We start from the raw sequence: 22,635 nt of genomic DNA on the forward strand, positions 1-22,635 counted from the left end.
TTCTATTTTCAATCAATTAAATTGAATTATAATATAATTTTATCTTAAAATTCCATAAACAACCCGAGCATCGCACGGGCACAAAACTAGCGCTAAACTTTTAGCCAGGTCACGAGGCAGCGACACTTGGCATTCTAACTTTTCGCCAAGTGTCAATGTCAAGTGTCGCGCCACGTTGGATAGATTTAAATACAATCCGGGCATTGCACGGGGCACAAAACTAGTATATATAAAGGGGAGTTTTTCCTCGAGTTTTTAGAGAGCCACGTAGGATCTAATTTTTTCAGCGCGCCATGTAGGATTATAAATCTTAATAGTAGCCAATTAAATAAGAGATTATTAATTTCTTTTTAGAATTAAATAATTCAAATGTCATGTAAGCAAAATTGGCGAATGAGATTTTTAAGTTTAAATTAATTAAATATTATATATTATCTTTTAATATTAGGAATTTTATCTAAATATATAACAAATTTTAGGCTCATAAATACAAAAAAAAAAAAAACATTATTTAAAAAAAATCAAACAAACCGTGCATCGCACGGGCTTCATCTAGTTAACTACCATTACTGAACAAATCGACAAAATATATGACTTTATAGTTTATACTAGCGAGTTTACATGGACGGTATGACTCTTTTATTAAATGGGTCGGATCTCCCCGGAAACCTAAAGGGCCAAGTCCTAAAACGAGTTAAAAACCCCAACACCTTATATACAATTGTCAGTTGAAGTACACTGTAAAGTCTAAACCTTTGAGCACACCAATTTCATGCCACCATGGCTGACTGACCTTTACCTTCTCAATTGAGTAAAGGCTTTCTACCCTTTTTCTTTCTCTTTATTAGCTGAATTGGGTTGAATTCAATTTCCAAAATTTCTGCATTTTTTTCCATTTTTTTTCCAATTGTTTTTGTGAAAAAAAAGGGGGGAAATTGATGAAAAATGGCGAGCAGTGCGAAAAACAATGGAATTGAAGAAGGAGAAGTTTCTACTCAAATGGCAGAACAGCTTGAAAGATCTCTTAAACAAGGAGAGAGATTAGTGGGTCCTACTCGTAGACCAGATGGTACTCTTCGCAAACCCATCAGAATTAGGGCTGGTTATGTTCCTCAAGAAGAAGTTGCAATTTATCAATCCAAAGGATCTTTGGTAATAATTTTATATCATTCATTAATTCTTAGTATTGTTAGATAATATATTGTAATTTTCTCCTTTTTTATTTTTTTTTTATTTTTTTATTTTTTTATTTTTAAGAAGTGTCAAATTTGATGATGATTGTAGTGTGAATGCCAATTTATATTGTAAAGATGTTATCTTTTTCATAGTTTGGGGATTGCTTGTTAATGTAGTTGGTTATCTATTTGTCAATTTCACTTTAATTTGTGTGTTTTTTGTTGTTAATTTATGATTATGTTTCTTTGGCAATGTCTACCTGCAATTGATGATCATTCTTCATCTGTAAGGAATTGTTGGAAAAGGGGTATGATTTGGGTTGTTTTCGCATGTATTTGGTAGAGTTTTGCATGAATCCAAAAACTTGAATTTTGGGTTGGATCAATGTTGATGAAAGGTTTTTTTTAGTGGTTTTAGTAAATGTGGTTTAGGGATAATTCAAACTCGCAGGCTCTTGAGAGAATCTATTGGAGATCTCCCTTTTTCGGTTTGTATCTTTCGTACTAGGTAGTTCTCGAGCCTTATTCAAAGTTTTCCCTTGTTTGCGTATTTTATTTATGAACTGTACTTGACCAGCATTAACTCAAAGTGGACTCGCTGATTTGTTAATTTGCCTATAGCCGTATAGGAACAACAAAGTTTATCGATTTCGCTAATTTTGAAAATGATGAGAATGACAAGAGTTTATGTCATTTGTTTGCAACTCAAATAAGAAAAGACTAGTTTGCCTCCATTTACTTGGCATGCCTACCTCTACATCACCCTCTCCCTCTGTTGCCTCAGCCTCCACGCTGTAATTTAATTTCAAAGTTGCTTCATTTCCCGATTTTCTTCTTGTGTGTGTTTATATGTGTGTTGTAGGATTGTAGCCTTCAATTTATGAATATGATACAAACAAAATCTAAGAGGATTGACTAAAAAATTATTGCAGTGGAAAAAGGAGCTGGAGTCACAAGGGCCACCTGGATTTGTTCCTGAAACGGAGGCAAAGCCTAAAAGCAAGTCTGTTAAGAGGAATGAGAGAAAGAAAGAAAAGAGACAGCAGGTACTCCTTATATTATTCTTATTTTGTCTTAATATATCCTGATATGCTTTATATACATCTAAGGCGTCTACTATATTGAGCACTTCTTGTTATACTTATCATAATTCAAACTGTAGTATTTTGTATAAACAACTTCTCCCAAGCTTTTGAATAATTTTAAAGGATCTTGTCCGGATGGAGCTGAGAGATTCAACTTGAGCACCTGTCTTACGTCTTTTTGTGTATGAGGTCATGCACAATTGGGGGTTCTTGCCTTTTGTTTTTCGATTTTTTTTTATTTGTATGGGAGACTTGTTACTACCTAACAAGGACCTCCTGCTTTTCTTTATCCCCACATGTTTTGATAATATGTCAATGTAAAAAGGCAACAATTTTCATGTACACCCCTTGCTACTCCAGCTTCCCCTATCTATAGACTTAGTGAAATTTGCTCTTATACCGTACAACTTTGTAGCTTCCGTAGCTTCATTCGGAGCTGTGTTTTACAATTTCCGACCTCCACTTGCTGCAAGATTTTATTTGGTTTCCTGTTATAGTATTATTGTAGTTTTCAATTTTTACCATCCTACGTCATATTGTTATGCATTGAATGTAGAGAAGGGATAATACTGGAGTGCAGCATGTTAGCATTGCTGAGAAAGAAATCGAGTTAGCTCTGTAAATAAATGAGAGCAGTGAGAAGGAAGACGTAAAGAAATTTAAAATTGTTTTATTTTGTATTTGGGAGAGCATTTAAACCTCTTGAAAGCGTCAAAATCTTTTTTATTGTCTGTAATTAGAATAACAATATTGCTACGGATATGCTAGCTCATAAGCAACATAATACTCGCCCCCCCCTCTTCTCTCTCTCTCTCTCTCTCTCTCTCTCTCTCTCTCTTCCGTCAGTATGGATTTTAACATATTATGAAATTATTAGCTAATACTTATATTGGCCTTCACAGGCTTCCGTTGAAAGGGTAAGTAACCCAGATAATTCAGCTGACGAGGATCTGAAGGAGACAAGTTCTAAAGATCCTAATCTAAAGCAATCTCTGGAGTCTGCTGCTTCTCAGATTAGTCAACTAGCTCTTTCTACAAGCACAGCTACTAGTAAACCTTCAGTGGACCCTGCAGTAGGATCAGATACGGCCAATGCAGGTGTAGATATTGACAAAAAGATCCGAGCTTTGAAAAAGAAGGTACCGTTCCTACTTCCTATCAATGTTATTTTCTACCATAAAAGTACGTTTATTTGGTAATTGGTTAGTGATGATCAAATTTTATATCTGCTATTTTCTGAAGGATTGAGAAAATCTTCATTCTACTCTTTCCCTTACTCTCATGTATATTGCATACAAAAAGTTATTTAATGAAAATTACCCTTTGACAGATTTAGGAACTTGTATGTCTTTTCGTTCCTTTTCTTTTTTTAATTGTTACTCCCTGTGTTTGTAAATAGATGTAACACTTTGAAACATTCCTTTTTTGGCTTGTGGTCTTGCTTGCTCTCTCCCATTTTTGCTTGGACAATTTTTCTCATATTTACAAACTGATAGAGTCATGAACATGAACATGGATATATATATAGTAGTTTACAGTCATGAACATGGATATATAAAGTAGTTATCTATTGTTTCCTTGGTATTGACTTCAAATATCACAAATTCACAATCATAACCAATAACATATGATAAGATGCACTTGCTGGTAATCTATATACTTAACTAAATAAAGATATAGGATGACGAGGAATTCATCACATGTCTCAAGGAACTGCTTGAAAAGATTATTTTTTGGAGGATGATTCAATTTGTGGTTGGAAAATGTTTTTCTTGGTTCAAAATTTGGGATTTTGGGTACTTCTGCAATTTTCTATTGTGGTGGTGCACTACTGCTTATACATGCTATTGGTACTTCATGACTTCATGTGGAGGACTTTGGCTCCCTTTTCCCTTTGTAGATTTATGTGGTGCTTTCAAGTAGCCCATGAACTGAATTCCTTCACTTAGAAGGTGACAATGATTTGAACTCAACATGAGTAATGTGCTCCAAGTGAGACGGCTTGTTAAGTGTCAATCCAAGATGATGTGCTGTGTTTTGCCCCATTAAGCATTTACATCTTCAATACTTGATTGCCTGCTACCATTGGGTGATTTAGTTTGCAATTTTTAGTAAGGATTTGTTTTGCCTAGGTACCATTATGTATTTTTTATGAGGGGAGTATTTAGTCTTTGTGCAAACAAAATGTGGGAGATGGTTTGGTGCCATTCCTTATTGTTGATATATTGACGTATGTTGTTAGAAAGAAAGGGCAAATTACTTTTGCTAAGTTTTTATTTATTTCTATGCGATTGTGTTGTTCTCTGTCATGTACTGATCAAGATGGCTTGTTAAACTATATTTCCTATTGTTTGTGTGTGTTTTTTTTTAATTGCATAATTTGAACTTTTACACCCGTTGGTGCACAACTTATACCATTACTATTATTAACTTACTTTTATAGAAAAAATTATCAAAAGTTTTAATTTTTGGAAGTATACCCGAGAAAAATCTAACAAGGTCACACGATTATATTTTTCCTAGCATGCAAATCACAAAACATGGTCAAAGAGAAGTGTGAATTATGTGAATGTCCTATTGACGAATTTTTTTTTTAAAGGAAGGGGGAAGTATATGCTTATAATTTATAGTAACTCTCAAAGTGAATTTGCTGTATCTCCTCAAAAAAAAAAGTGAATTTGCTGTATGCGTGTTAGCAGAGCTACTATATATAGGTGAACAGTCTAGCAGACCAACTACACATAGGTGAACAGGCTAGCAGAGCAACTATATATAGGTGAAATGCTTAGCAGAGCCTATTACAAGATATGGCTACTTACACTTGACCCAGTTTTTCTATTCCCCTTGGGAGAAATCTCGAGGCAATGGGATAAGTTTCTGTTGATTGAGGCACACGTAAACACTGTAAGGGCAACTTTTATGAGGGCTTCTTACTGGAATCACTAATATTAGCTCTTGTCATGTCTTCTTTAGTTAAAACTGATGAAGTATGTAAATTTAAATAGATAACTGTCGTGCATCTTAAATCAAGTAACTTTAACCTAGCTGGTTGACCCTTTGAGAAAAAATAAAATGAAAAAACCAAAGAAGTCAAATTACATTAAAGCTATTTTTCAAAAAAGTTAACAAATTCTGCTTAGTTGCGAAATGTTTCAATATCAGTATTTTGAAAGGTTATTCTGATTTCTTAGAGTATTTATTTGTTGGGGGACAGTTCAATGATGGGGTTTTTAGAAAGAAATGATATTGTAGAAGGTAATAAGAATGGGTACGGTTTACATGTAGTTTCATCTCCGTATTTCTTTTTAATTAATTTATAAATCTTAGTTTATGTTAGATTGTAGGTTGGAAAATAGTTTTTACATTGGGGGGTAGAGTGGTTTTATATTTGTTTTGTATTTTCGCTCTGTGAAATTTGCTTAATCCCAATTCTACGATCTCATGTTGATTTTTATTTTTCTATAAGTAGTATTTCATGGGCAACTTTTCCAATGCACTTCCCCTTGCATCCTCTCATTATGGTTTACCTTCTCTTAAATAATATGCAAAGTCAAAATAGAAGTATTAAATGGGTGTCGTAGTGATTGCTAAGGATGCAATTGAAATTTTAAGTAGTAAGGGCTTTTATTAGATAATGACCGAGAGTGAGGGACAATTGACAATACAAGGTAAATTGTTAATAAATTTATAGATGTTAGTCTTTTTGCTACCCTGCAGTCTTCTAGCATCTTGGAATCACATAGGGTTCTATAATTCATCTAGATAAAAAATTATTCATCTAGATGAAAAATAATTCACATATATTTTCCTTATAGGGCCTCGAGAAACTTCAATGGACAGTGGCAAACACCTTTGCTGTTGTCAAATAATTATTAGGTGCATCTAACAATGTATTTTGGGTAATGTAATATTTTTGTTGAGGGCATAGATCATAGTAAGGATTGAGGTAATTTTTCTCGCTTTGAAGTTTAAAGCACCACTCATTTCTATAATCCATAGTTCCATACCATAGGCATTACCAGATTCAGCACTAGCTTTGGTGGTGTCACAGGCTCACAGCCCATCTTGACATTTATGGCTCATTTTCATGAAGACCCCCAAAGACATGTACGTAACCTTCCTTAGACCGGTTAATGGTCTTTGGACATGTATGTGATATCTGTTGAGAGATTTGCCTATTCGGATATTGATGGTTATTGTATGGTTAAGTCAGTCTCCATTTTTTAGGGCCAAATTCACCCTCTTGAGGTGCTTATGAGCTAGAATGATGAATAATGAATGTTGAGAGGATAAGAGGAGGAACACTTAGTTGGTCACTTGGTTAGCTGGTTGTGAGGCTCAGAGCAAAAGCCACAAATCATGCCCCCTTTTATTTTAGAATCTTCCTTGGATCTATGGGCTATGGCTCTGTATTTTCTATCTTATTTGTTGGCATGTTTTGTGGGCCCTTCCTTAAGGCTATGAGTTTAAAAGAACATTAAATTTAATTTTTACTCTATACATCTGTCTAGAACCACTATTTCTTCACAAAAATAACTAGATAAGGTGCTTGAAAGTATAATTTGAAGTATAAATTTTAGAATATGTTTAAAGTATAGGATAATAAGAACTGGATTTTCTTAATATGTTCAATTCTTGGTAATCGATATGACTGTGATGCTTGGGTTAACATCCCCCATATGCCATTTCTATTACACTATATCTTTAGTGTTTGGTTGTTACATAAGACTTTTCACACACATAAAGGCCAAATTACAATTACCCGAGAGAGTGCTTGTCTTTGACTGGCTGTTCAATAGTTGTAGGGTTCCTATAATCGTATATGATTGGAGTAAGTTATCTTGTTCATGCTGAATGGCTCCTTTTAGGTGTTGGTGGGAATTTAGGAAATTTTGGGATTCAAGAGTTGTTTAGCTTTATAAAAGCTAGGCTTAGAGCTGTCAAAAGCTGACACGACCCGAACTCGATTGTTAACTGACCCATCTGAACTCGAAAAAATGGTGACCTAAACCTAACCCGACCTGAAACCAACCTTAGATCCAAGTTGACCCGAGTATGTGAGATCCAAACCCGAACATGAACCGACCTGAAGATGACCCGACCCGAATGTAACCCGTAAAATTATTGACCAGAACCAAAATCGACTTGAATCGAAATAGACACAAACCCGTTTTAAACCGTCAAAACCCGAATTTAACCCGACCTGAATTCAACCCGACTCGTTCCTAACCCAACCCGAATTTAACCCGACCTGTTACAACCTTGACTCGAAACCAACCCGACTTGTTATTAACCCGACCCAAATTCAACCCGACTTGTTATTGACCCGACTAAAATTTTACCCGACCTATTACTAACCTGACCCAAAAATATAACCCGATCTAGTACTAACCCGACTTGAAATCAACACGACTTGTTATTGACCTGATTTCAAATCACCTTAAATTCAATTTAGACCACCTTACTATTGTTGATCAAAGTATTTTGTCTAGGGAGACCAAGTCGGCCCTGGCAGCAAAAGAAAGGAGCATCATCCCTAAATTTAAGAGAGAAATATAGTATATATTTGTTGTATGGTGAAAGGAGATAATTATCTTCCTAAATTATAGACTATAGTTCCCTAGTATGTTGCCATATATATTATAGTCAAAGGAAATAATTAGCTTGATAAAAATGATAATTATATATTTATAGTAAGTTAAACCCGAATATGACCCAACTTGAAAATGACCTAATCCAATTGTAACCCGCAAATTATTGACTTGAACCGAAGAATGACCCGACTTGAAAATGACCCGACCTGAATATAACCCGCAAATTATTGACTTGAACCGAACCCGACTCAAACCTGAGAATGACCCGTCCTGATTCAAACTCGCAAATTATTGACTTGAACCGAACCCGACTCAAACCCGAGAATTACCCTAACCCATTTTAACCTGTGAAAACCCAACCTATTGTTCACACAACCCAAATGTAACTCAACCTGTTATATACCCGACCCAAACCCGATAAGATGTATGACCCGACGTGACCCAACTTAAGCATGACCCGACCCGCATAGGGTTACGACATTAACCCGAATTGAACCGACCCGAGTTGGCCCGACCCACTCTTACCCGACCTGTTTACCTTAATTGACAGCTCTAGCTAGGCTCACTCTTGTTTTGAAGGTTATATCTGTTAAGCTATTTACATGATCTCTGTGACCTTGTCAACTTTGTGTACAATACCACAAAGACAACTTTAAGTGGTGGTCATGTACAATGGGCTAAGGTTTCTGGGCTATTTGGTAGCCTTGGGTCCATACTGGTCAGATGTTTCACATATCAGGTCTGATGCAAAGGTGTGCAATACCTAATGGGACAATTGAGCAATTTCAATAGAAATAGGGGTTCAGTCTGTCAACTCTTTTGAGTCACCTAATGGTCATGATTTTTTATGTATTATATTAGACTTTGGATTTATAATTTTGTTGAGAGGCATGAGCTCACCGTTTCACACGGAAACCTCTAAAAGTGTATCTAGAAGTTGTGGATGCTTTCCTACTCCTGTGGTTCTGCAAAGGCTATTAAAAGATTCTGGAAGTTTCTTTGAGTTGCCTGATACATAGATTTTTCCTTTTGGGCAATCAAAATTATAACATCCAAAAACATATCCCTAGCAGCATTCTGTTGGAAACTACAACAGAGATTATGAAGGCATCACAGCATTAAACTATGTGAGGAAAATGGACAGATGTCTCCCATGGTTGCCTATTGCTATTTTGGGCCTACAACAATTCGAAGTCATTACTTTGGACATTAGTTGGGGCCTATTGCTATGCTGTAAAAGCAGACATTTTTAAAAGCCTATCAAGCTCCGTAATAGTCCTTGAAGGGTGCCAGGGTCCATATTATAGGATGCATCCCCCAATGGCCTCAGCAGTTTCCATTTTGGAGGCTCGCATTTTAAGAAGGTTACAGCAACCAGAGTGAGCCTACTTGGGTTTCCCAGCTCTGTTATGAGTGACAAAATTAGGTTACTGAATCAACAAAGCTCAATTTCATTGCTAGGAAAAAGAGTTTTGTTGATTTGTGGAGGAAAGCCTCCTCTGCTCCTATTTCAAAGGATATAACTCGTTCTCTATGCAATTTTGATTTTGTGGATTGCAGGATGTCATGGCTATTAAGAAGAAATTGTACTGTGTCGCATAGGAATGAAATTATTCTCTCATCATTTATTGACGTGCTATACCTCAAACATTACTGTCATTTTTCTTTTTCTATATTCACATGCTACGGTGTATATGTGAGCTTTGCAAATCTGTCATTTATTACATGTTTCGTTGTATATGTGAGCTTGGCAAATCTTACTGTCAGTTATTACAATATGCTATGGTGTATATCTGAGCTTAGCAAAACTTACTGTTATTCGCTTTCTCTATATTCACAATGAGGTTTGCTTTTAATTTAAGTTTCGAGCTTAATGTGTTAATAAGCAAATTTCAGTTGACATCAATTTATGCTGCCCGTGGGCTATAATTACATTTTTCTTCAGATTAAACATATTCTGATCCATGAACTTGAATTTGGCTTTCTTCAGATTCGGCTTGCAGAAGCTCAATTACAAAAAGCTAGCCCTGAAGATATGAAGCCTGAGCAGCTTGAAAAGGTCAAGAAGTTGGAAGGTTGGCGCGAGGAGCTAAAGTTTTTGGAAGGTGAAAAAACGACAGAATCAACGTCGTGACCCTCATTTCTTGTAGTCGCTATTCAACCAAGATTGTCTTGATTAGTTGGTAAGGTCACTAGCTGAACCCCCCCATTAGGGTCTAGGGGCTCTTAACAGAAGCTACCTCCCCCCACCCCTCGGGGTGTGTACTCTAGAGTGTTTGAGCTTTTATTGGTCAGGGGAATTGCGATGGTGTCAACTCAAAATTATATACTAGTATATTTAGTCATATCTGCACATAACGTGTGGTATTGTTGATTATTTGTGATTCGGTGGAGAAGTGTTGCTTTGTTAGAGTCCAATATTTGTGGTTTGTGCCATTGTAACTTATATTTTACATGCTGTGTTATGAAATTTAGTCATGTAACATTTGCATTGCGAATTTTCTTTTTGATATCGTACTGCTTGCATTCATTATTGAACAACAAGGGTTGATCAAATGTTGTTGTCGCTCGCTCATCCAAAGACAATCAACTGATCAACTGCCTAAGTTTACTGATATAACAGGTGATCTGCAAGCTGACAACCACAACATACATAAATTTTTTACATGTTACTATGTCAGTTGTGTAATTGTCGATCCAATTAGGTTTATTAAAATATACGCCGTGTTGAATACACAACGATTGCATCAGATCGGATACTTTCTGGCACCGTGCTCAAATCCAATTAATGTGGATGTATGATTCAACCTCGTGGACTCGTGGTAATGTCTTCTTGTCCTCCCAAACCTATTTTTTAATACATACATCCGATCAGGGTGCCTAGATTTCGATTTCTTAATTAAGATTAAATTACTTTTTACATATTATCACGGCGTATCAATGGCCTTGCTTTAGTTACACATCCTATTGCAATTTCCAGATTGTTTCTGATTCCTCACATTCTCAGTCGTACAAACTCGACTTGAAATTATATAATCCGAACAAAAATCCTAACTCGACAAGTCAATATGGATCATTTTATCACGATTAGCTAATCGACAACTAATCCTAAATCCTCGAACTCAACCAGATCCAGACAATCCTTATAAAAAAACAATAGTATTGACACAAAATTAGATAAGGGCATATATAGAGGAACAACATTTGAACAATCTGTTAATTACACAACAACACTTGATAATAATAACATTAATAACAACATAATCAAAAGGGCAAATACATAATTGATTAATCAAGAAATGATTAAAAGAAGTTGGGGTCATAACCATTGCTAGCAGTAGCCAAGATATAGTAAGCAACAATATGACCAATTGAACCCCAAGCAAGAACATCAACAATGTTGAACCCAACAGGGTCATTAGACTTGAGCAGGCTAACATACTCCTTAGCACGAGTATCGCCCGCCTCGAAATGAGTCATTCCATTCTGCTCAGGCACTTGCTTAGCCATGTTCTCTCTTTGGAAGTTAAAGAACACAAATCTTCCTAGGAAAAGTGATAGTCCTGTACTCAGACTTATCACCAATGATGGGTTCAGTTCAGCTCTGCAGGTCATCGCTCTTCTTTTTCCTGACATCGAAAGGCTACTGCTGCTGCGGCTGATGTTGCTGCTGAGCTGCAGGGGACGTAGCCCTGCGAAAGACTTGCATTTGATTAGCTGCTGCTGTTGCTGCTGCGGCTGCTTTGTGGTGCAGGGTGCTAGTAAACTGCTGCTGCTTAATGCTGCTGTTGCTGTTGCTGTTGCTGCTGCCATTTTTTTTTTACTGTTTTTTTTTTTTTTTTTTTTTTTTTGGGTGATTTTAGAACATGAAAATTATATGATATGAACTATAAAATGATCATGTAAAGATGAAGATATCTGAAAAATGGATATGAAGAATGATGTCCACAAAATCTGACAGACAAATCAGAATATTTTTGTGGGTGGTATTTGAGGATTTTTAAAAAAGATTTTACTAGCTGAGGTGTACTGTTTTTATTGGTTTGTTGTGGATCAAAGATTATATTATTAATCCTATTGTTTTTTAATATTGATTTAGTATATTTGGGTTTGTTAATTATCAACAAATGAGGATCCGTGGCGCAATGGTAGCGCGTCTGACTCCAGATCAGAAGGTTGCGTGTTCGATTCACGTCGGGTTCAAAACCCCGAACTCATTGGATCAAATTTTTTTATTTTTTATTTTTTATTTTTTGGGTTCTTGCTCACTTGCTGCTGTATGACTTACATATTGAGAGAATGTATTATTGTATGTATGAAATTTACGTAGTAATAAAGTTGATTGGTGATGATTTGTGTTTTACGTAGCACTACGATTTAAAAAAGGTTCAATTCTACATCGATCAAGCTAGTTTCATACTCTTTATAATAACTACGTACAAGGAATGTTTTACGACTCCAAAACCTTCAAAATTTCTCTAAAAGTGTGGATATTAGCCTTCAATTTTTAAATTTTTTGACTTTTATCGTCCGGAAATAAAAATTGTCGAAATGTTTACCATGGTGCCTAATACCCTCAGTGAGTCTAATTGGGTAGGTGGAACCAACCAATTTGCCTTTAAACAATCAATTTACCGATTTACAACTTGCACCGATTTCATTAATTCAAGCCTACCACGAACATTTATGACAATATATAATGATTATATATGGTTCCAAATGGCATTATATGACCCCGAGATGTGTCCCCTAAAATCTCGAGTCTTTTCGTCAACGGGCCCCAAAACCTCTAAAATTTCTCAAAAAGTGTGGATATTAGACTTCAATTTTGGAATTTTTTGACGTTTTTTTGCCCGGAAATAAAAATTGGCGAAACGTTTACCATGGTCCCTAATACCCTCCGAGAGTCCAATTGAATGGGTGGAACCATCCAATTTGCCTTTAAAGGACCAATTTACCGGTTTACAACTTGTACCGATTTCATTAACTCAATCCTACCACGAACATTTATGACAACAACTAATGATCATATGTTGTTCCAAACAGCATTATATGACCTCGAGATATATCCCCTAGAATTTCAAGACTTTTCGACACCGGGCCCGAAACCTCCAAAATTTCTCAAAAAGCATGGATATTAGCCTTCAATTTTTGAATTTTTTGACTTTTTTTCGCCCGCAAATAAAAATTGCTGAAATTTTTACCATGGTTCCTAATACCCTCTGGGAGTCCAATTGGGTGGGTTGAACTATCCAATTTGCCTTTAAACGACCAATTTACCAGTTTACAACTTGCACTAATTTCATTAAATCAAGCCTACCACGAACATTTATGACAACATATAATGATCATAAATGGTTCCAAATGGCATTATATGACCCCGAGATGTTTCCGCTAAAATTTAAGGCTTTGCGACACCGAGCCTCAAAACCTGCAAAATTTCTCAAAAGCGTGGATCTTAACCTTCAATTTTGGAATTTTTTTCACCCCAGAACAAAAAAATCCCGAAATGTTTACCATGATCCCTAATACCTTTCGGGAGTCCACTTGGGTGGGTAGAATCATCCAATTTGCCTTTAAACGGCCAATTTACCGGTTTACAACTTGCATCGATTTCATTAACTCAAGCCTACCACGAACATCTATGACAACATATAATGTTCATATATGGTTCCAAACGACATTATATGACCCCCATATGTATTCCCCTAAATCTCAAAACTTTTTGACAACGGGCCCCGAAACCTCCAAAATTTCTCAAAAAGCGTGGACATTAACCTTCAATTTTGGAAATTTTTGACTTTTTTTCGCCCGAAAATAAAAATTGCCGAAAATTTTACCATGGTCCTTAATACCCTCCAGTAGTCCAATTGGGTAGGTGGAACCATCCAATTTGTCTTTAAACGGCCAATTTACCGGTTTACAAGTTGCACCGATTTCATTAATTCAAGCATCCCACGAACATTTATGACGACAAATAATGATCATATATGGTTCCAAACGACATTATATGACCCTAAGATGTATTTCATAGAATCTCAAGGCTTTTCGATACCGAGTCCTGAAACCTCCAAAATTTCTCAAAAAACGTGGATATTAGCCTTTATTTTTGGAATTTTTAGACTTTTTTCGCTCGAAAATAATAGTTGCCGAAATGTTTACCGTGGTCCCTAATACCCTTCGGGAGTCCAATTGGGTGGGTGCAACCATCCAATTTGCCTTTAAACGGACTATTTACCGGTTTATAACTTGCACCGATTTCATTAAATCAAGCTTACCACGAACATTTATGACAACATATAATGATCATATATGGTTCCAAACGTCATTATATGACTCCAAGATGTATTCCCTAAAACCTCAAGGCTTTTCGACACCGTGCCCCGAAACCTCAAAAATTTCTTAAAAAGCGTGGATATAAGCCTCCAATTTTGTAATTTTTTGGCTTTTTTTCGCCCGAAAATAAAAATTGCCGAAATTTTTACCATGGTCCCTAATACCCTCCGGGAGTCCAATTGAGTGCGTTGAACTATCCAATTTGCCCTTAAACGCTCAATTTACCGGTTTACAACTTGCACCGATTTCATTAAATCAAGCCTACCACGAACATTTATGACAACAACTAATGATCGTAAATGGCTCCAAACGGCATTATATGACCCCAAAATGTATCCCCTAAAATTTCAAAACTTTTCGACACCGGGCCCCGAATCCTCCAAAAAGTGTAGATATTAGCCTTTAATTTTGTTATTCTTGACTTTTTTTGCCCGAAGAAAAAAAATTGCCGAAATGTTTACCATGATCCCTAATACCGTCCGGGAGTACCATTGGGTGGGTGGAACCATCCAATTTTCCTTTAAACGACCAATTTACGGTTTACTACTTGCACCGATTTTATTAATTCAAGCATACTACGAACATTTATGACAACATATAATGATCATATATGGTTCCAAACGGCATTATATATCCTCGAGATGTATCCCCTTAAATATCAAGACTTTTCTACACTGGTCCCCGAAACCTCCAAAATTTTCAAAAAAACGTGGATATTAGTCTTCAATTTTGGAATTTTTTGACTTTTTTCGTCCGGAAATAAAATTTGTCGAAATGTTTACCATGGTCCCTAATACAATCCGGGAGTCCAATTGGGTGGGTGCAACCATTCAATTTGCCTTTAAACGACCTATTTACCGGTTTATAACTTGCACCAATTTCATTAAATCAAGCCTAGCACGAACATTTATGACAACATATGATTATCATATATGGTTTCAAACGTCATTATATGAGTCCGAGATGTATTCCCTAAAATCTCAAGGCTTTCGACCCCGGGCCCCAAAACCTCCAAAATTTCTCAAAATGCCTTCAATTTTGGAACTTTTTGACTTTTTTTGCCCGGAAATAAAAATTGCACAAATGTTTACCATGGTCCTTAATATCCTACAGGAGTCCAATTGGGTGTGTGGAACCATCCAGTTTGGTGTTAAACAGTCAATTTACCGGTTTACAACTTGCACCGATTTATCGATTTACAACGGCCAATTTAATTAACTTGCATCGAACCCGACTTGAACCGAAATTATTGACCCTAACCCGTTTTAACCCGTTAAAACCCGAATTTAACCCTATTTGTTACTAACTTGACCTGAATTCAGCCCAACTCGTTCTTAATTTGACCCGAATTTAACCCACCCTGTTACAAACCCGACCCGAAATCAACCCGACTTGTTATTGACCTGACCCAAATTCAATCCGAATTTTTATTGACCCGACTCGAATTTTACCAGACCTATTACTTACCCGACCCAAAAATTCAACTCGATCTATTACTAACCCGACCCGAAATTAGCACGACTTGTTATTGACCCAACCTATATTCAACCCAATTTGTTCCTGACCCGATTTCAAATCACCTTAAATGCAATTTAGACCACCTTACTATTGTTGATCAAAGCATTTTGTCTAGGGAGACCAAGTCAGTCCAAGCCAGCAAAAGAAAGGAGCATCATCCTCAAATTTAAGAGTTAAATATAGTATATATTTGTTGTATGGTCAAAGGAGATAATTATCTTCCTAAATTATAGACTATAGTTCCCTAGTATATTGTCATATATATTATAGTCAAAGGAAATAATTAGCTTGATAAAAATGATAATTATCTATTTATAATTAGTTGAACCCGAATATAACCTGACTTAGAAATGACCCGACCTGATGGTAACCTGCAAATTATTAACTTGAACATAACCCGACTTGAATCCGAGAATATCCCGACTTAGAAATGACCCAACCTGATTATAACCCGCAAATAACTGACTTAAATCAAACCCGACTTGAAATTGACCCGATCTGATTATAATCTGCAAATTATTGACTTGAACCGAACCCGACTCAAACCCTAGAATGACCCGACCTGATTCTGACCCGCAAATTATTGACTTGAATAGAACCCGACTCAAACCTGACTTATTGTTCACCTGCCCCGAATGTAACCCGACCTGTACCCAAACCCGATAAGAAGTATGTGCCGACGTGACCTGACTCAAGCATGACCCAACCCAAAACCCGACCCGCATAGGTTGTGGAATTAATCTGAATTGACCCGACCCACTCTTACCCGACCCATTTACCCGAATTGACAGCTCTACTTATGAGTCTCATCTTTATATGGTTAAGTGGGCTTAGATATACACAAACTTATTCCTATAATTTTATGATAGTAATTAAATAATTGTAAGGATGTTTCAAATTGATCTTTGCTTTGCTACACAATTACAAATGTATACATCTTTTCTCAAAAAAAAAATTTGTATACATATGAGCATTTATATACTCTGATATTCCACTCATGATAAGGTTTACCAGTATGGCAGAGTTTCGTAGCCAAGTTAAAGACGTGCCAACTTTTCAAACTCTTTCTTAAGCGCTGGTTCTGCTTTCACTATATGAGCAATATAAGAGCATATAAACGATAGGGCAAGATAGAAACAATAGCAACAGGAAGCTCTTAGCCGGTCTATCGAACGTCCCTTTGTATTAGGCTTTAGCAACAGGAAGAGGAGATGGTTCATTAATACTAGTTTAGTTAAATAACTATGTTGTTAGCTCCGGTCGAGCTCTTCCTCCAATAACAAAAGGAACAACTGGTTATGATATTCTTAAATCGGGGTATAAAGACCATAATTGGCGTAGATTAGTAATTAGAAACTAGGTTCTCCTATATGCATCTTATTATTGGTATGGTGTATTGGAATTAGCTAAAGGAGCTATAAGAGGAATGTAGCTACAGAGAAACAGTAGCTGCAGTAAGAATAGAGCTATAAAACAGTAGTTAAAGCACCTATAGCTATTAAGACAGGAATAAGAAGTAGCGAAAACGAGTCTAGCACAAATAAGAAGATAAGAGCAACCGATCTTCTTTCTTTAGCAGGCACTCTATAGGAGATTTTATCAGCACTCTCAAGGGTCAGGGTTAGGGGTATGATAATTAGTAAGATAGGGAACAAGAGAACAAGAAAGGGTTTGGTTAACTAGTTTTCTCTTTCACAGCAGGAACTACAATCGAGTATACGCTTTCAGTCGAAGTAGGTCTTAATCGTCCGAGCCCTTTTATAGAGAGCTCTCACTCAAGTCAAGCAGATCCGGCAGGTAGCAACATGTCCGTGGTATCGGAAGAGCTGCATTCATTAGTATGTTAGTTCATTACTTCCTTAGTCCTAATGAGTTCAGTCGCAGCATTTCCCTGCTGGATGTCTGGCCTCTAGATAGGCCTATAACCGTAGTTAGGAAGTCTCCTGTATGATTCCTTGAAACATTTGATTCCATCAAATCAATTGATCCTATCAGTACTAAAAAGATCAGACACCGAATCAATTGAGCATTTATATATGGAAAATAAAGGATGGATGTTATCTTGAGCTCAAGTGTTGGGAGGAATTACATTACAAGTGACCAAAAATACCAATATTGTGCAGGTTAGCTTAGTGAGGATGTTACTTCACTTTATGATAAGTTCGAGCTAGATTATAGATTATTGTCTAACAATACAAGTGTCAAAATCAACTTTTGGTGTCATTACTTAAGTGAGAAATAAGTATATATTGGAGTTAAACTATACTCCGTATAATTTGAATAAAGTGATAAATCATAATGATGAATCATCTCACTACACAAATTAATATGATACGTGTCATATTATTTGATAGTGCTACAAAATGTGGTACAAAATGACGGGGTTTGCACACTACAAAAAGAGAAAAAAAAAAAAAAAAAAAAAATTAATGCTACAAAATGACGGGGTTTGCACACTTGATGAGATTCAAAAATTGTGGATCTTATTTTTTGTACAATCCTTATTCATAGTTTATACGAGTCCCCTAAAACCGAAGAAAAATGGGTAACATAAGAGCGAGAATACAAGATCCTAAAATAGTCATCCAAGACCCCCTCAATTGATGTCAATTCCTTATTATTAGGAGGCACATTAACCTCCATAGTCTATATAGAGCAACATAATCGCATAGTAATTCGGATCACTCATGCCCAAGTCAGTGAAGTAACACCATAACAAAATCTACCAAACACCTTTTTTGACAATATCTTTACTTCGAATTCCTTAGTTAGGAGAGGATTATCATCGTTAGATTACGTATTCATAAAGAATTTGAAAGATTAATTTAAAAAATTTAAAATCGAGTGTGCTCTTTTTGACTTCTTTCATCAACAATTGTTCATTATTTTTATGAACAGAGGTTGTATTAAAATTTACAAATTTGAAATTTCAAAAGCTATGCATTGACGACAAAATAATTAGTTATTCTCGAATATAACATAGGTATACACGGGAATAAAATAAAAGTGTTACTTCGTTAGTAATCATGTTCATATCTATTGCGAATTACAAGCGACTAGTTTTACTAGATACTCCGTAACAGATTTTGACACTCTAAATATTGATTACAGATAAAATCATTGTCAAGTTGACTCTCTAGTTTACATACGGACTGCGGAGTGTGGTTAAACGCTTGACCTACTCTTGATCAACAAAATTTCAAATCTATCCAACAAAAATTTGACAATGAGATTTGTCCAACATCTATCCAAGAAATAAAGAGCAACTTCTTGTTGTTCAGAAAAATAAGCAAACAATCAAGCAGTGTTCTAAACAAGTCGAAATTTTCGAAACAGAAATGATAAAACACTCATTCCTCTTCATTTTGATAGAAAAATTTTAAACAGACTAGCCGAATACAAGACAACAGCAAAGTCTGAGAGCAATTACAAAACATAAGCCTAAAAGTTTTGCCTTATTCAAAACCCCCATATTAGGACCTCAATTCAAAACACACTTTGATACTTGTCCTCTAAGCCCTTCCAAACTTTCCCAAACAGCAAAGACAAGCAAAAAAAACTAACATCCTAAGCGAAAATTAAGATATAAGGCACACCACCCCTTTCCTCTTCGAAGACCCAATACGCCAATCTCCGTTCCCCACTCTAATACCTGTAGTGAGCTGGCTTGTATGGTCCCTCGACGGGCACGCTGATGTAGTCAGCCTGGTCCTTAGAAAGCTTGGTGAGCTTAGCACCGAGCTTGCCAAGATGAAGGGCAGCAACCTTCTCATCAAGGTGCTTGGGCAAAACGTAGACCTCCTTCTTGTATTTGCCAGAGTCCTTCTCGTTCCACAACTCAAGCTGAGCAATAACTTGGTTGGTGAATGAGCAGGACATGACAAAACTGGGGTGACCGGTGGCACAACCCAAGTTCATGAGACGACCCTCAGCCAAGACAATGATGCCAGTCTTGGTCTCGGGGAAGACAAAACGGTCAGTTTGGGGCTTGATGGTGATCCTCTTGACTCCTGGGTAGTTCTCAAGTCCAGACATGTCAATTTCGTTGTCAAAGTGACCAATGTTGCAAACAATGGCGTTGTTCTTCATCTTCCTCATGTCATCAACCATGATGATGTCCTTGTTACCGGTGGTGGTGACAAAGATATCAGCTTCAGAGACAACATCGTCCAAGGTCAAGACCTGGAAACCTTCCATAAGAGCTTGGAGAGCACAGATGGGATCAATCTCAGTCACGATCACACGGGCACCAGCTGCCTTCAAGGCTAGAGCACAACCCTTTCCAACATCTCCGTATCCACATACAACACCAACCTTTCCGGCAATCATAACATCGGTGGCTCTCATCAAACCATCGGGAAGGGAGTGACGGCATCCATACAAGTTGTCAAACTGTTAACAAACACAAATACATTATAACCACACCATTTCAAATAATCACATTTTCCTTCCAACAAAGCAAGTAATGATAATGTCAATATGATGATTCGATTCTGATCAAGTGTATCGATATCCAAGACTCGAATTTATACCTTGCTCTTGGTGACAGAGTCGTTAACATTGATGGCGGGGAACAACAAGGTACCGTTAAGCTGCATCTGGTAAAGCCTCTTAACTCCGGTGGTGGTCTCCTCAGAGACACCAACCAATCTTTGCTTCATCTTGTGGTACCTCTTAGGGTCAACCTTCAAGCTCTCGACGATCAAGCCCAACACGAGTTGGAACTCGACATTGTCAGTAGAGCTTGGGTCGGGCACCTTTCCGGTCTTCTCAAACTCCTCCTCGGCCTTAACTCCCTCGTGGATCAACAAGGTAGCGTCACCACCGTCATCAACGATAAGGTCGGGACCGCCAGCGGCACCCCAGTCAAGAGCCCTCTCTGTGCACCACCAGTACTCCTGGAGGGTCTCACCCTTCCAGGCGAATACTGCAGCACTGTCCCTAGCAATAGCAGCAGCAGCATGGTCCTATATAACAAATTAAATCAATAATTCAATTAATTAACCAACATTTCTTGCTAAAATTATGTATGAATTTTATAATAGATCCACAAAAACCGCATCTGAAACTCAGCCAACAGAAAACCCAAAATTCATGCTAAGATCCGATTATTGAGCTCATATTTTTATTTTGAACTTCAAATTTTCATGAAATATTATGATTAAACAGATCTTAGCTTAAAAATTAAGACAGTAACACTGTGATCTACTCAATTCATACTACGATTAAATCCCACAAAAAATAATTAAATAATTAAAGTATATACCAGTAATGCCACCATTAAATCATCCATTTAATATTAATTAAACCCCCATAATTCTATAAGATCTGAGATCTTAAGAATCCAGAAATGAACAACCCATTTCGAATTATTTATTGCACAAATTAAACACTTATTCATTTTAAACTCTAACTATATACCAAATCCCACCAAAAATGATTAAATAATTAAAGTACATACCACCATTTTTTATCATTAATGAAATACCCCACAATTCTAAAAATCAAAAAACACAAGATCTGAGATCTTAAACCCTAGAAACAACAACCCATTTCAAATCTCAATCATATACTCATTTCATTAAAATTATCACAAAATGAATCAAACCCAACAAGATCCAATCCACAAAAACAATAAAACCCCATTTAAGATCAGAAAATTCCAAAATCAAGGTAAACAACAGATCAAAAAAAGGGGGATTAAATCGAAAAATGACGAGATAAATGAAATTATACCTGGGTAGAGAAGATGTTGCAAGAACACCAACGAACTTCAGCACCAAGAGCAGTAAGAGTCTCAATAAGAACAGCAGTTTGAATAGTCATATGAAGAGATCCAGTAATCTTAGCACCTTTAAAGGGTTGAGAAGGACCAAATTCAGTACGGCAAGACATAAGTCCAGGCATTTCGACTTCAGCAAGCTCGATTTCGAGTCTACCGAAATCAGCCTGAGACATGTCTTTAACCTTATACTCTCTTCCAGAGGTGGTCTTCTCGACTGACAATGGAGTCGCCGCCATTGTTGCTGAGCTCGAAGAACAGGAAGAGAGAGAAGAAGAAGAGAGAGAAAATGGAAGGAGTGATGAGAAGAGAGAAAATGGAAGGAGTGATGAGAAGAGAGAAAGAGGGGTGTAGCGAGGAGTTAAGGGAGTGAGGGTAGGGATATAAATAGGTTTGAAGAGATTGGATTTGACGGTCACGATTTATTTGAATCTATCAATGTTTTGATTTTCAGGGGTTGGTGATTTGGAAATTAAAATTAAATTAAATTGAAAAAAAAAATTGAGTTGGGCTAATAATATTGTTGTTTGTTGTTGTTGGTCATGGACTGTAATTGTGGAGTGTCATGTTTGAATTTGATGACTCTATAAAGAAGCCAAGTAGTCCAACCCATTTTATCGTTTACTCTAAATTAATAGTCACGTATACTATTTTATGTACTTACGATGTAATCTAATATATATATATATATAAAGGGAAATTTTTTTCCTGAGTTTTTAGATAGCCACGTAGGATTTAATTTTCTTAGCGCGCCATGTAGGATTATAAATTTAAGTTGTAGCCAATTAAATAAGAGATTATTAATTTCTTTTACAATTATAATTCAAATGCCACGTAAGCAAAATTGACGAATGATATACTAAAGTTTAAATTAATTAAATACAAAATATTATCTTTTGAGATTAGGAATTTTATCTAATATTTTAAAGCTAATATAATAATAAAAATCACATAAATATAAAAAATATTTTTTTAAAAAAAATATTAACAAACCGTGCATCGCACGGGCTTCATCTAGTGATAATAATAATACAGAGTATTTTATACTTCGTAAGATTTAGATTTATGTTTTGTGATACACAATTATAAATTTAAGATACTTTATCATTATCTGTTTCTTTTCATTACCTTTAAACGCAATACTT

The 22,635-nt window shown here is 36.3% G+C and overlaps 3 protein-coding genes and 1 non-coding gene across 4 annotated transcripts; 2 read left to right on the forward strand and 2 right to left on the reverse strand.

The window, feature by feature from the left end:
* The first annotated feature begins 687 nt into the window (after positions 1 to 687).
* LOC145632436 (partner of Y14 and mago-like) lies at positions 688 to 10,352 on the forward strand. The gene is made up of 4 exons (XM_081684812.1): positions 688 to 1,152; positions 2,108 to 2,221; positions 3,163 to 3,399; positions 9,845 to 10,352. The coding sequence occupies exons 1-4, from the start codon at positions 946 to 948 to the stop codon at positions 9,986 to 9,988; spliced, it is 702 nt and encodes a 233-aa protein (XP_081540938.1). The 5' UTR covers positions 688 to 945; the 3' UTR covers positions 9,989 to 10,352.
* Positions 10,353 to 11,016: 664 nt separating this feature from the next.
* On the reverse strand, positions 11,017 to 11,775 carry LOC145632437 (photosystem I reaction center subunit V, chloroplastic-like). Its single transcript, XM_081684813.1, has one exon. The coding sequence runs from the start codon at positions 11,665 to 11,667 to the stop codon at positions 11,158 to 11,160; it is 510 nt and encodes a 169-aa protein (XP_081540939.1). The 5' UTR covers positions 11,668 to 11,775; the 3' UTR covers positions 11,017 to 11,157.
* A 210-nt stretch (positions 11,776 to 11,985) lies between these two features.
* On the forward strand, positions 11,986 to 12,057 carry TRNAW-CCA (transfer RNA tryptophan (anticodon CCA)). The gene has a single exon. It is a non-coding gene; the product is annotated as a tRNA-Trp (tRNA).
* Positions 12,058 to 19,047: 6,990 nt separating this feature from the next.
* LOC145632438 (adenosylhomocysteinase-like) lies at positions 19,048 to 21,823 on the reverse strand. Its single transcript, XM_081684814.1, has 3 exons — positions 21,445 to 21,823; positions 20,241 to 20,675; positions 19,048 to 20,100 (listed from the first exon to the last, which is right to left on the reverse strand). Exons 1-3 carry the CDS (start codon positions 21,727 to 21,729, stop codon positions 19,354 to 19,356), a joined length of 1,467 nt encoding a protein of 488 aa, XP_081540940.1. The 5' UTR covers positions 21,730 to 21,823; the 3' UTR covers positions 19,048 to 19,353.
* Between the last annotated feature and the right edge of the window lie 812 nt (positions 21,824 to 22,635).

This window comes from Chenopodium album, chromosome 5 (assembly GCF_948465745.1).
Source record: "Chenopodium album chromosome 5, dcCheAlbu1.1, whole genome shotgun sequence".
Taxonomy (NCBI): domain Eukaryota; kingdom Viridiplantae; phylum Streptophyta; class Magnoliopsida; order Caryophyllales; family Amaranthaceae; genus Chenopodium; species Chenopodium album.

Bases quoted from the DNA above. Each gene is read 5' to 3' on its own strand.
- LOC145632436 (XM_081684812.1), top strand. From the start codon at position 946: ATGGCGAGCAGTGCGAAAAACAATGGAATTGAAGAAGGAGAAGTTTCT. The intron at 1,153-2,107 runs GTAATAATTTTA...AAATTATTGCAG, and splicing joins ATCAATCCAAAGGATCTTTG to TGGAAAAAGGAGCTGGAGTC. The intron at 3,400-9,844 runs GTACCGTTCCTA...GGCTTTCTTCAG, and splicing joins TCCGAGCTTTGAAAAAGAAG to ATTCGGCTTGCAGAAGCTCA.
- LOC145632438 (XM_081684814.1), bottom strand. From the start codon at position 21,729: ATGGCGGCGACTCCATTGTCAGTCGAGAAGACCACCTCTGGAAGAGAG. The intron at 20,676-21,444 runs GTATAATTTCAT...TTTGTTATATAG, and splicing joins GCAACATCTTCTCTACCCAG to GACCATGCTGCTGCTGCTAT. The intron at 20,101-20,240 runs GTATAAATTCGA...GTTTGTTAACAG, and splicing joins ACTCTGTCACCAAGAGCAAG to TTTGACAACTTGTATGGATG.
- LOC145632437 (XM_081684813.1), bottom strand. From the start codon at position 11,667: ATGGCAGCAGCAACAGCAACAGCAACAGCAGCATTAAGCAGCAGCAGT.